Source organism: Mesoplodon mirus, assembly GCF_964341445.2.
Source record: "Mesoplodon mirus genome assembly, chromosome: 10".
Classification (NCBI taxonomy): Eukaryota; Metazoa; Chordata; class Mammalia; order Artiodactyla; family Ziphiidae; genus Mesoplodon; species Mesoplodon mirus.
In genome coordinates this window covers 92,687,858-92,702,458 of record NC_138986.1, presented here as the reverse complement: position 1 = coordinate 92,702,458, position 14,601 = coordinate 92,687,858, and the positions used below count along the sequence as shown (strand labels likewise).

At 43.4% G+C, this 14,601-nt stretch overlaps 1 protein-coding gene across 2 annotated transcripts in view; it reads left to right on the top strand.

Annotated features, from left to right (window-relative positions):
• IMPG1 (interphotoreceptor matrix proteoglycan 1) overlaps positions 1 to 14,601 on the top strand; it is a gene marked incomplete at both ends in the record, with an annotated part of 86,793 nt that overhangs the window by 21,265 nt on the left and 50,927 nt on the right. For both annotated transcript variants that reach the window (XM_082634021.1, XM_082634020.1), the window contains 5 exons: positions 2,549 to 2,715; positions 2,984 to 3,012; positions 5,365 to 5,429; positions 6,239 to 6,342; positions 8,565 to 8,717. In XM_082634021.1, the coding sequence (XP_082490147.1) occupies positions 2,549 to 2,715; positions 2,984 to 3,012; positions 5,365 to 5,429; positions 6,239 to 6,342; positions 8,565 to 8,717 (518 nt within the window). The remainder of the gene's footprint in view (positions 1 to 2,548; positions 2,716 to 2,983; positions 3,013 to 5,364; positions 5,430 to 6,238; positions 6,343 to 8,564; positions 8,718 to 14,601) is intronic.

Below are 14,601 nucleotides of genomic sequence, written 5' to 3'. Positions count from 1 at the left end.
TGACTCACTGGCAGAGTCATCCATCCTTGCTAAGGGAGCCTCAAATTAAAACCTTGAAAGTTGAAGCATCAAAGGACCTCAGGGCTGGTAGGAGTCTGAAAGCCTCTGAAAAGTTGGATTTTTCTAACGTCTCGGTTTACCTTTCTGCACCATCTTTGTCTGACTCTATTGGAGAAGGATTGCCACAAGGATTTTGGAGAAAGTCAGAGCCTTGCCTCTCCAGTATCCCCCAGTTGCTTGAGATCTGACCACAGAACCTCAGCCTTTCTGCTTAATGTCTCAGCCTAGCCTGTTTGATGATGTAGGAAAAACCCCAGGCAACACACACCTCAAATGTGGAAAACTCGATGGCACTTTTGAGGTGGTGGGCACTGCAAACCACCACCCCCACCAGGGTCTGTGGGTTCTGGTCAGGTTGTTGCTAGTAAATGACCTGAGCTTCTGTTGGTCTGGAATTCTCTTTGCCTCTTAAAACAGAAAGCTAAGAGAAACCCAGATGTGGACCAAGTGGGGAGTGAGGGAAGGTAAAGCACTGGAGTAAGAGTCTCCAGACTGGGCTTCTCATACCTTGTTCCTCCCCATAACCCGTAACCCCTTTTCTCTGCATGGCAGTCAGAGGGTTTCTTTAGAAAGTCAGGTGATGTCAGCTTCTACTCCAAAGCACCCCGTTGCTCCTCATCCCTCCAGAGTTAAAGATCAACATATTACAATTGCTTAGGACCAAAGTCTTCTATCTTTTTTTCCTAACTTAATCCCCTAAAATAATTTTTAAATTAGGTGCCCTCTTGAGAGCTTTTCTGTTGACATCTAAAGTTTTTCATCATCAGCTTAAATAATTGGATAAGATGTAACTTTTGGTGAGCTGTAAATATTGATATTGAAAATAAGATAGGAATTAAAGCATTCTCATATATACAGTGGAATCTGTCATAGATACTCAGTACTTACCATCAAGTACTCTACAAATGCATGAACAAAGCCTTCCAAACAGCAGGCAATGTCACGTGGTCCCTTCTCCTCCACACACCCACATTTACATCCCACCTCTCACTGCAGAGTCTTATCTTAATGTAATTTAGGTCATACTTGAAAGTCTGTTATGGGTTGCTCTAAAATACTTCTCAGTAACAAAAATGCACGTAAATTGAAATTACACTTTTTACTTATTTCCTAAGTAAATAACTTATTTTACTTATTTCCAGAAATTTCTTCTGGATTCAGTTGCATTTATAATTATTTTTAATATATAATTGATTAAAGGAAGTAGATATAAGTTTGACAAAAGTTTTTAATTTTTTATTGATGGATATAAGCTCAGATATTGGTTTGGGGTAACTAATGTTTATAGATACAAAATTAGGAACAAAGCTTTGGAAGGGGCCAATTTAAATGAAGGGCCTATAGCTTAAGCTCCACTAGTTTCTGCCTCTGGATAGATGGGGTTGCTTTGGTGCTGTCCCTCTATTAGTTCATGTGCCATTATTTATTATTCCTATTATGTATTGCTAACAGTAGACAGGATTTAACATCCATTTTATCCCTATTCTTTTCCTTAGTTTCACTTAAATGCTGAGAAGACGTGTTACATAAATAAGTAGATGGGAACAGATGGAGTTTTGTTACAGTAGCATCCTTTTTCTTAAGTTCCTCTGGCATTTTATGCTAACAATCACATCGTGATCTGCCATCATTATTTTTAATGATCTATCAGCTGTCAACTTCATTAGGACGTCTTCTAAGGTGTTGAAGGCAAAGCATCAGAAACTGCCCTACTTGCAAAAACTGTGTGTTTGCCCTTGACTAAGTTCACTCCCTGTCTTAATCTCAAACACAGTTATTTCAAATACCCTTTGTGTGGCAACCTAGGGGCCCTGGGCCATCACAGGAAGACTACGGATGGGGAGATGGGGGAAGGGTGACGGCCAAAGGGAAAGTGAGGAAGGAAACATGTGTTGTTGGGCAAACCAACTTAGGAAAGCACGACAGGGAAGCTGAGATCTAGAAACTGAGTCTCTTTAAACATCTGTGTGCCTGTTTACCCCTTGGAGAGTCTGCAGATACAGCGGGGAACCTGTGCCCCAGTTGAAGATGACTGGGCTGCAAGACCTGCGCCATCTCTGTGCCTCTCACCACATACTTCCATGTCCATCCTTTATGACTCTCAGCCTTGCTCTGGCCACAGTGACCTTTTGACTGTTTTTTCAATGTGCCCAGCATTCTCCAGCCTTGAGGCCTCTTCCCAAACTGTTCAAAAGTCACCTTGATCATGAGGCCTTCCTCAACCACCCTATTATAAATAGCAGTCTTACACACGCACACACACACACACAGAAGCCTGTATTTCTATCTCCCTTCTTTTATTTTACTCCATGGTGCATATAGGGGCTCAATAAATATTTGTTAAATGAATTCATTCTATGGGCTATAGGCTATTGCATCAGCATAAGCCATGACGGAGCTTGCCATGTTTAAGATTGGGCTTGGGTTGGGAGAAGGGCATCTTCTCAGGATGTGGCCATTTTTCCCTCCTCATGGTGCCGCCTTGCAGTGTGCCAGGAAGCAGTGTGGGAAGCGTATCGGATCTTTCTGGATCGCATCCCTGACCCAGGGGAATACCAGGACTGGGTCAGCATCTGCCAGCAGGAGACTTTCTGCCTCTTTGACATCGGGAGAAATTTCAGCAACTCCCAGGAACACCTGGATCTTCTTCAGCAGGTGAGTTTAAACACGGAGTGTTGAGAACCCGGTCCAAATAGCTCCCAGGCCTCCAGACCCTGCCCCTTTTGAACTGGCTCCCCCAGCATAAGGGTTGGCTGAAGAAATGCTTAGAGAGATCTGAGAAGGCCAACAGGAATTTTATTCCTGCAAAATAACATTTTACAGGCTGATTGAAGTGGAGTTAAAGGGGAAAGGGAATGAAAATAGACTTTGGCTCTTCAGTTGGCATTGTCTCTTGATAAAATTACTTTTTATCTTCCTACAGAGGATAAAACAGAGAAGCTTCCTTGAGAGGTGAGTACCCAAAATACAGTTCAGCGTGCTCTTGACTTTTGAACGATCACACGAGGAGTGAGACTGAGCTATTGTGCCTTTATATTATTTCAGCTACTGAGATCAGAGTAGGTTATTCTGACAGACCCTTTATGCATATATTTTGCTGAAGATAAATGAGTATATTAAAAGGAAATGGATAGATCTTATAGATTAAGATAATTATCTAACATGCTTTTTACTTATTAGAGAGAGCAATTAAAATAGCTTAATTTTTAGAACTCATGAAAAATATTCCTTACATCAGGAACATGTTGAATGCAATCAGAGAGCCACCTGAAGTTTGAACTCTCATTTGGTATTCTGTAAGGTGTTAGTATTTCTCAAACTAAACTGAAGCACCGAGCTGTGTCTTCTACAAGAACCGAATATCAAATAAGAAAATCAAAAAGCAAAGTACATCCGATAAAAATGATTAAAGAAGAGAGTTGTTGTTGCCAAACTCTAAACTCACAAATTACACTCATAACAGCTAGAAATCTAAAGCTGAAGATAATAATACTGCAGAGGGAGCCACAAATTGGGCTGTATGAATTACAATTCTTTATAACGCTTTTCGCATTTGTTCCTTCGTTTCTGTTCCCTTTGTCACAACCTGGCCCAGGACCTTATTAATTTACGCTGTGCAAAATGCCAAACCCTTGCCTCTAACCTCTTACCCTCCTTAACTTGCATAACTGCTCCTGGGTTAATACATCTGAGATATTCCTTTTTTTACACTGAGCTTTGTTCAAAGGCTGTTCAAAAATACTCCCGCATCTTCCCCTTGCCCTTCTGAATATCCACTGCCACCCTTCTCCACGTGCTCTGTGTGCAGAGGGCTGAGCGGGAGGGACTGACTCACTGGCCTCCCTTGGCCTCTGACTTCTGGGAAGGACCAGCCAATGTGGATCAGGAAACCAGAGGGAGGAGCAGAGTGAGGTGAGCGAGTTTATCACCTCCCCACGCCCCCGACCTACAAAGTCTTCCAGGGCTACAGACCTCTTTCAGCAGCAGCTCAGCTCGTGTCAGGCAGCCCTCTCTTGCCACAGAGCCTTCTCTGTCTCTGATTGGTGGTAACTGCTGCATTATCTCACCCCTGCTGGAGAGGCGAGTTCTTGGTACCTCGCTGTTATCACCCACGGGCTCTGCACTCGCCCTTGTAGGTGCTCGTATACTCTTCCCATGACTTAGTAAGCAAGGCCTTTCTTAGACTTTGCTCAAATTACCCAACTCTGAGTGAGCCATTTGTTCCCTCTCAGGACCTCCACTGAGGCAGAGGCCAAGCTAATTCATCAAGGGCTTCACCCCCTGGCCTTTCCAACTTTGCCCTCCATGAGCCAGGATCCCACCACTGCCATCATGACACTTCTTCACCACGTCCAGACCACACCCTGCTCATCCTGGGCTCTGACCACAGCCTTCCCCTCTGCCTGAAGAACCTGTCTTCTCCACCCCACCCACCGAAATCCTGCTCTCCTCTCAAGACCCCTAGTCCCCTACGACAACAGAGGACCTAGCCATTCCCTCTGGTCTTCCATCAGTGCGAGCCACTCTTTAGATTAAACAGTCAATCATGACTATATTGTATAAGCACAGACACGCTCCTCTGAGACCTGATAGCTTAGAGTAAGAAATCTTTCAGTGAGCTTCAATAGCTATCACTACTGCTACTCCTTTCTAAATAAAGCTTGCTAGAACGGGCTAATGGGATATGCAGACAGCTCTATAACCATGACCTTGGATGATGCTCCCTGGCACTGCAAACCTACCCACAACTCCCTGGCAGGTTACCATCGCAGGCAATGATTATGTCCAGAATAGGGATTCAAGACACCTTCATTATCCAGAAATCTTTCTCTCTCTCATTATCGTAACCACAAGAGTTACTTTATCAGATAAACTTAATGCCTCTCTGAATTTATAGGTTTGAAGGTCTGAGATTTTAGCAAGAATATTTCAGTCATAGATCATGTGATCAAATATCTTTGATGTCAAGGACGCAGTTGAAGCACAATGAGGACTATAAAACATCGGACCCCCAGAATCATCTTTGCCTACTATGAAAATGCTCCCCAGAATGGCAAAAAGCCAAGATGCTTATGAAAAACCCTGGAGTTAAACATAATTGTTTTCGGGTTGTTTGAATTTTTCTTCAAAGAAAATATATTAAAAGATTACTTCAGTAATGAAAATATAGATAAACCTAGTTTTAAAATATACTTTCTCTCTAATTTTTAGGTCTATTCAGTATAAGCAAATTTAAATGCATTTCCTCTATTGTCATCAAGCTCCTTTTCACCATCTCTTTTTTGTTTCCTATTGTGCTAATAGAAAAGATGAAATATCCACAAAGGAGACATTAGGAGAGGCTGGCGAAACCCCTGTGTTTTCAACAGGTAAGCTTAGAACTCCTCATTTCATCTGCTACTGAATCTTAATTCAAACCATCATGAAAGCATGTTATTTGAAAAGCAATGTTTAATTGAAGTTGACTCAGTTTATAATGCACTTTCTCAAAACTAACTTGTATTACTAGCCTTACAAAATAATTTAAATTCATAGCATACGCCTTGGAAAATACAGAAAGGAATAAAAACAAAACCGAATCACCCATTATCCTACAACGTGGAGGCAATCATCAATATTTTCCAACAAACAAATTCAAGATAATGTATTCATGTGTCCTTTACATAGTCGCAAAATGAAAAAGTAACCAGATCTCATTAGGCAAAACCATTTAACTGTAACACATCTGGGGAGCTCCAAACTTGCGTTCTGGAAAGGAATAATGAGGTATTTAAGTGGGATCAAGAGTATGGGTTAGACCCTCCCTGGTGGCACAGTGGTTGAGAGTCTGCCTGCCGATGCAGGGGACACGGGTTCGTGCCCCGGTCCGGGAAGATCCCACATGCAGTGGAGCGGCTGGGCCCGTGAGCCATGGCCGCTGAGCCTGCGCGTCCGGAGCCTGTGCTCCGCAACGGGAGAGGCCACAGCAGTGAGAAGCCCGCGTACAGCAAAAAAAAAAGTATGAGTTATATTTTGCTCACACACATATTTGTGTGATCTTAAAAGAAAATGAGTTCAGAATGCACCTAACATCTGTAATTTCCAGAGTGACAGGAAAAGCATGTGACATGGTGACCTCATTCTAATTTAAACTCCTCCAGTCTCATTTTCGTGCCTGTACTTTTTAACATTTCCACAGACGTTGCCAGTGTCTCACCCGGGCCCCTGCCCCCCCCTCCTGATGACACACTCCTCAACGAAATCCTCAACGACACCCTCCCGGACACCAAGATGCCTACAATAGTAAGAAGTTCTCAATCTAGCTCTTCAAATGTCTGTTTGGTTTCATTAGTAAAACAGGGAAAGACAAGGGATGGACTGGCCATTCACTGTCATTAGTGCTGCATGTCTGTGACCCCAAGTAAGTGTCGGTGACTTCCTTCTATTCACTGTTCTCACTTCCTCCGGGGGAGGGACTGAAAGGAAAAGAAAATAGATTGGACACTAGGATAAAGCGAGAGAAGTTGCAACTTAGTTATTAACCCCGGGAGGGCAGGGGCCCTTCTCCCCTCAGCGCCTAACAGGTGCTCATCAAGCGTTAGAGTGAATACATGATGGGTGAATGAATGAATGAATACATCAGTCAACCCATCAGTGAAGTCCTTCCTCCACTGAAGTGTAATCACACACTGACAGCAAGGGCAGAGGTCTTCTTCCCAGGCATGTCCAGCACGAATAGACCAGATAAATATCCAAATGACCGAAATCCTGCATATCAAGCTGGGGAAAAATAAACACAGTGTTTTCTGGCAAAAAGCAACCCTGGCCACCACTCTGAGTGAAAGGGCATATGCAGGACTGTTAGGGGATTGAATGTTGGTTATCGCTAAAAGGGGACTTTTTAATTGAAGTAGAGTTGATTTACAATATTTTATTAGTTTCGGGTGTACAGCTAAGTGGTTCAATGGTTTTATATACTCCATTTAGAGTTATGACAAAATAATGGCTATATTCCCCGTGCTGTACAATAGATCCTTGTTGTTTATTTATTTGATACATAGTAGTTTGCGTCTCCTAATCAAAAGGGAGACATGCTTAACCTCTCCAAAAGCTTTGAGTGCAGACCCTCAGTGCAGAAGCAGGCAAACACCACCCTTTGCTCCAGTGTTAGAATTGTGGCAGCACAAGGCAGGCAGCAGACCCAGAAGAGGGCAGTAATATAAGGAAAGGACCCCAAATCAGAAGCTGGATCTTATCCTTATGCTGTCACTGCTACAGGTCTACCATTCCCTGTCATCTGTGAAGCTTCTCTGGCCCTTTCCTCTTCCTGAGACCCTCCCTCCAAGGCACAGATCAAAGCCAGAAGGTGAAGGCAGGAAGTTCAGTCTCACCATCTCTACATGGAAATTCAGACATGAGAACCCTGCTGGCCATTCTCTCTGGGCTTTAGGCTGGATGATTGTAGACTTGATGGAACTATTGCTATGAACAAAGAATTTAAACGTTTTGTTTTTCTCAAAAATACTGTTTCATCAACAGTGAAAACTGCTGTTGGAAAAAATTATTGAGATTAAGCATATTCACTGCAAATTTTCTAAGACAACTCCAGTCTGCCTTCTCTCTTTTCTCACATTACCTGTGTCCCATCTCCTTCAAAGTCTGATATAGGTCCCTCCTTCTCCTGTAAATATCCCCTGGATATTTTATTTCACATTCATCATATCCTCCCGTTAACATCATTTTCACCACCTACATCTCTATTTATTCTTTCATTCAGCAAACAATGGACCATGCACTAAAGATACTAAGATGAGCACAGTCCAGTCCTTCAAGGAATTTATAGTGCAAATAAGGGCAACAAAGTAGCCTAAGTGCTATGATTGAAGACGGCAGATGTATAGACAAAATAATAGGCTAGGACAGGTTGCTGAGGGTGTGACCCGCCTTGTCATGGATATTCACTGAGACTTTTGTGCAGAAATGGTCTCATGTTTTTTGCTTTGAGGGACTCAATGAAGTGCGAGAATCACACTGGATTCAAGGAGATTTTATATGGGGTGACAAGATTACCATATTAAAAAAACACTTCTATGTGAGTGTATCATAGGATACACTGTGAGTGTATCTGGATCTGAACAATCCAGATGCCATTTGCTAGTGCAAAGGTTCAGAGAAGGCAAAGATTTCTACCCTAGATGGTAGAGGAGATGCTTTTTAAATGAACCAAAGGATATTGGTAAAAAGTAAATAAGTGTGTGTGTCTGTAAATGCTTTCAGGAAGAGCACACAGTCATAAAATGATGGAGTTCTCAAGGATTCTACATAATTAATTCATCGGAGCTTTGATACTCCGTGAAATTCAGAGGCCACTGCTAGTGAATAGGACTTTTATTCTAGAAGCACTTAAGGCTTCATAACCCACTTCCTGAGACAGTCTCAACATATATGATACAATGTAACCATCTGCTTGTGATTTATATGAACAGAATCCCTTCTCTTTTTTTTCTTTTTTAACTCTAACCCAGGAAAGGGAAGTAGAATTCACTGATGCTGCTGAGGATGCTCTAGAGCAGAAGGTGGAGTTCAGCATCTCTCTGGCAAAGCAGAAGTTCAAGGAAGAGCTCACCGACTCCCAGTCCCCGTATTACCAGGAGGTTGCAGCCAAGTCTCAGCTTCAGGTGAGTGAACCCACCTCACACAACCAGAGCCCAAGGCAGGACTCAGATCTGGGAGTCAACGGCACAGAAATCCTCTTGGCTTATCTTCCTGTGACCAGGCATTCTTTTCATTTTTTTATTTTTTATTTTTTATTTTTTTTTACCTTTTGACCCCCTTCACCTATTTCTCCTACCTTCCACCCATCTCTACCTCTGACAGTCACCAATCTATTTTTTGTATCTATGAGCTTGGTTTCGGGGGGTTTTTTGGTTTGTTTTTAGGTTTCACATATATGTGAGATCATTCAGTATTTGTCTTTCTCTCTCTAACTTATTTCACCTAGCATGATGCCCTCGAGATCCATCCATGTTGTCAGAAGTGACAAGACTTCATTCTTTTTATGGCTGAATAATATTGCATTGTGTATGATGTATTCCATCTTCTTTATCAATTCATCCATTGGTGGACACTCAGGTTGTCTCCATATCCTGGTTATTGTAAATAATGCTACAATGACCATGAATCTTTTCAAATTAGTGTTTGCATTTTCTTCAGATAAACCCCCAGAACTAGAATGAAGTGGAATTGCTGGATGATATGATAGTTCTATTTTTAATTTTTTGAAGAATCTCTGCACTGTTTTAATAGTAGCTGCACCATTTACATTCCCGCCAACAGTGCACAAGGGCTCCCTTCTCTCCACACCCTCTCCAGCACTTGTTATTTTTTAAAGGCATGGCATTCTTCATGGGTGATAAGTGGAAGAAGCTATATGGTCCACATCATCCATCACTAGATCAAGACACTATCCCAAGATGGCTCTTCCATCTCTGACCATCATCGCAGCTGCCTGTTCCTGGTTAATTTAAAAAGCTCTTCATTCCCTGCAGGATAAATCCAAACTGTCATGCTGAACTTGGCGTTTATATGCCATGATAAGACTCCTGCCTTCCTTTCCAGCCTCCACTTCACACCAGTACTTTACCATTCCCCTCTTTACACTCTACTTTTCAGAAATGCGAACGGCTTGCAAATCTTTTCTTGCCTTTAGTCATTACATGCGCTGCCTTCTCTGTCTGGAATACCCTTCCCTGAGTTGCATTTTACAAACTTCGTCATGAAATGTTCTCTCTACATTCTGCATTCTGGGTTCAGTGCCTCTCTTCTGGGCTAACACCCGGTGCCCACTGTTGTCACAGCACTTATCACCTTGTCTTGAGATTGTTTGTTTACACGTCTATGGTTTCATTGTCTCCACTCCTCTCTGCTCTCTGGCCGCACTCACTGCCATGAGGGCATGAGCTTCCCCTTAAGGGCAGGAACTGCTTCTTTCATCTCTGCTGCTTACCTCCTAATGCAGAGCTTGGGATGCAGTTAACTACTCAGTAACTGTCTGTAGAAATGCAATTGAAATTAGAAGCATCCATGAGATGATGTAACCATGAACTACATTTATGAACAGCCTGGGTGCCCAAGGCATCTCAGCGTGGCCAGGGAACAGTCGCCTAGTTCTCATACTTGGAAAATTCAATGCTTTCCTCCTCTCAGCTGGAGAGGAGATGAATAACAGAAACCTTCTCAACCCCCACCTCTCCCTGCATCAGCATTCAGTCAATAACATGTAAAGAATCTTTTCTGTGAAATTCAAAGAGAAAGCATCAGCGTGGGATATTTATGAACCAGAGAAGTACTTAGACATGGATTAGTAGATAGAATGAATTAAAGAATTGCCTGTTAACTTTTCTATTTGTTCTTTGAAGTATTCTTTTCAACAAATCCTTAGACTAGTCAGAATATCTTAAAATGGGATAATTGACCATAGACTGTCTTCACTGACCTGTTGTTAATTTTCTAAGCACCTAAAACAACCTGATGTAAAATAATGCAAAGAAATCATAACTTTTTAAAATCTGAGTTTTAGTCTTGTTTCTGCCCAAGAATTAGCCATGAGAATTTGGGGATCACTTCCCTGACCTTGATTCCTCATTTAGAAACTAAAGATGACCTCGAAGTGCCTTTCCAAGTCCAAAATGCTCTGTATCAAAATAGTAGCACTGCTCTTAACGCTTTATGTATATTAACGGGATTTTTTATGGGATTCTCTACTTAAAGTAAAATCATTTCTCTTTTTGACAAGTGAGGATACTGAGGTGCAGGGAGATTAATTAATACACCCAACAGTGTAATACCTATTAACTGGCAGAGGCAAGATTCAGACCCAGGCAGCCTGGCACCAGAACCCCTATGCTATACTTTCTATTTTTCCCAAATAAATATGCATGGGGAAAGGATTTTTGTATCAGCAAATGCACATGCCTCTTCTAGCCTCTGAAAAATTGATCAACCAAAGAGGAGTATGTCATGCTGGATCTTGTTCCAGAGACCATCCCATCAGTCTTGCTGGTTGCATTTACATGGTCACTGGAGCCCCTCTTCTCAGCACATCTGTTCCCCTTCCAGGCACCTGAGCCGTCCAACCACCCAGCAGCTGCCATGAGATAACCAGCCAGCCTCACCACAGCCCAACATTTGCATTAGCTCAGCCATTCAGGCCTAATCAGGAATTAATGGCCAGTGCTTTGCAGTAATTTAATTTCCACAATAAACTTAATGACCAATTTAATACAAATGTCAAAAGGAATGCTTAGTTGTTGTCTGAATGCTTTCTCCTGTGCAAACATCCAGGAGAACTCCACACGGCTGCCTTTTTTTTTTTTTTTAACATACACTCCAGCAGAATCAGGAAGGCCTCTGTGCGTTTCACATTATTAATAAGGTTAACTGGGCACTTAATTAGCAATTTAGTGGTTAGCCGCTCCATGATCAGAAGGTCTCCGGAAGATAAGTTAGCAGAATTAACTGGGGGCCTTTGTCATCGCCTCCTTAGATGCCTTCTGCACCCTCCTAATCAAAGCTGATTCTCAATCAGTCACAGCCAGGTTCACAGAGAGGACACGGACACGAGCAATCAATCCCGTCCACAGGAGCAGGGGCTTAGGGGTCGCTCTCCCTGCGAGGCTCCCTGCTGCGCACGTTGCAGCCAGGGCTTCTCCGGAAGCAGTTCTGTGTGTGGTGGATTGTTTTTGGATGTGTAACGGCATCTCTGGTATCCTGGACCAGAAAGATGGACAAGTCAAGGGTCTGAACCTTGAGCTCCAGAACCTGCAGCTTACACTTAAAACAGTCCACACCAGGTGCTGTCACTGGAATGGCAGTTGGGGGCACAAATGCCTTGTGGCCCCAAAGCCATTTGTCACAAGGCATCCACGGAGCTTTCCCACCTGCTCCCGTAATAAAGATCAGCTCTGCGGAAACTGGCCTCCTCTCTCACCTCTCTTAAGCCCACCGTGAGGTGGGAGTGGAGGCACGGAAACTTATTACCCAGGCCCCCTGCCCCTCACCTCTATGAGGACCTTCATCCTGTCCTTCCCCCCTGAAGTCTGTCAAAAACAACTGACGGAAGGCTTGCTCTGCCTTGCCAGCCTCCATGCTATGTGCCCACTGAGGAAGTAAAAGTAAATCGAGCTTTAAGGAACTGGGAATCCAGTAAAGGTGGCAAAGACTAAGTAAATAAATAAAACAATATTACCAGCTCTCTGCTCAGCGTGTCAGGCACTTACTAGTTATTCCTTATGACAACCTTATGATATACGTATTGTTATCCCATTTTGGCTAAGAAGACCAAGATTCAGAGAGATTGAGCAATAAACTCAAGGTCTTGCAGCTAGAAAGTAGCAGAACCGATATTTAAACTCAGGTGTGTTCAGCCATCTCCTCATCACCCAAAAGCTGGGCTACCTTCATCACTACAGTTGTTACACACTCGGGGAACAAACCTACTTTTAATACTGGTACAATGGAATATTACTCAGCCATAAAAAGAAACGAAACTGAGCTATTTGCAATGAGGTGGATAGACCTAGAGTCTGTCATACAGAGTGAAGTAAGTCAGAAAGAGAAAGACAAATACCGTATGCTAACACATATATATGGAATCTAAAAAAAAAAAATGGTTCTGATGAACCTAGGGGTAAGACAGGAATAAAGACACAGACCTACTAGAGAATGGACTTGAGGATATGGGGAGGGGGAAGGGTAAGCTGGGACAAAGCGAGAGAGCGGCATGGACATATACACACTACCAAACGTAAGGTAGATAGCTAGTGGGAAGCAGCCGCATAGCACAGGGAGATCAGCTCGGTGCTTTGTGACCGCCTGGAGGGGTGGGATAGGGAGGGTGGGAGGGAGGGAGACGCAAGAGGGAAGAGATATGGGAACATAGGTATATGTATAACTGCTTCACTTTGTTATAAAGCAGAAACTAACACACCATTGTAAAGCAATTATACTCCAATAAAGATGTAAAAAATTTTTTTAATATATATATAATTTAGATGGTAAATCAGTCTGCTGGAAAAAATAAATCCACGATACACTCCAAAGCCCAATGTAAGTGATTTGGGGATTATTTGTGCATCACTGCTCTAGTCCTTGGCATAGATAATGTAGACTCAGCAGTAATTTTAGATACGGTGACAATGCAGTGGCATATTGATGAGTTTAGAGAAAGAAAAGATGCTCTCAACTCGCTTAAGCAAAGTTTGCTGAGTCCCTACTACATGGATGACGACCTGCTGCAGACTGGGAGAAAAGGAGATAAAGATGAGTAAATAGTACACAATCCCTGAGCCCAGGAAGCATAATCTCAGTGAAGAGACAACCTGCCCTTCAAGGACTGCTTTACAGGATGTATGGCAGTAAGTTCTAGAACAGTAGGGAGAAGAAATAATGGAGCCTGACTTGGGGGAGCTACAAATGCTTTTCAATAGAGAAGATGCTTGAGCTGCCTTTGAATGATGGCGTGGGGGAGGCAGTCAATGAGCAGAAGGTAGGAGAAGTTGCATTTGGGGCTAAAGGGAAAACAAGGTCACAGAAGCCCAGAGGAAGTACGTGTCATATTTGGGGAGACACAGGAGTTAGTTTAGTGTGACCAGAGGACACGACATTGGCCGAGGGGGTAAGGATGGCAGGAAGTGCAAATGGAAAGGTACTTGGAGGGGTAGGTTGTGGAGGGTCTTAAATATCATTCTAAAGAATTGGACCTTATTCAGTAGGCACTGCAGCCCATCATGGGATTTCTAGTCAAGAGCAACAGATAGGGAATGATTAACTTGGGAAGAAAGTGTGGTCAAGGGGACATCTTCCTTCACCCTCCCCAGCACACCCCCAAAACCCATTTCCCCTCCCTCCCCCTACACACATCCAGAGAACCATTCATCAGTGTCAGAGAGGAGACAGGGAGGGTGTGCCTGCCATGGGGATAGGAAGAACGTGGTAGAAACAAAAGTCATGTGGAATTCAGACTAGCAGGCATTGGTGACTGGACAGCGGGAGCACAGAGGGAAGGTGTGTAGGGTTGCTGGGCTCTCTGGATGGAAGACCATGGGTGTTCGTGACCCTGACCGAGATAAGGAGCCTGGGATGGAAAGGCAGATCTGGAAGGAAGAGATTCACTCTGGTTTGGGCGTATTTAGTTGGTGGCAAAGTTGGGATTTTCACGTGAAGAACTCCAAGCTGCATCTCAGGTGATTGTGGAAGATCCCCCAACGAGAGGCAGAGGGGAGTGGGTGCAGGGAAAGGTGGACAGGGTGGCCCCTGCCTTCAGCGCTTTACTATTAACTGCTATCACTTCCTCGTGGTCTCTCTTGCCTCCCTGCCCACCACAAGTGAACTGGATAGGGCAGAGCCCGTTTCCATGGTGATGTGTCCTGAGAGCCTGGCACAGAACCCACAGCAGAGCTTCCTGCATACATAGGAGCGTGTGTGCGGTGAGGGGCTGAGAATGCAGACCTGCAGGATCCTTACAGCTGAGGGAGAGGGTGAAGTCAGAAATAGCGTGGAGTG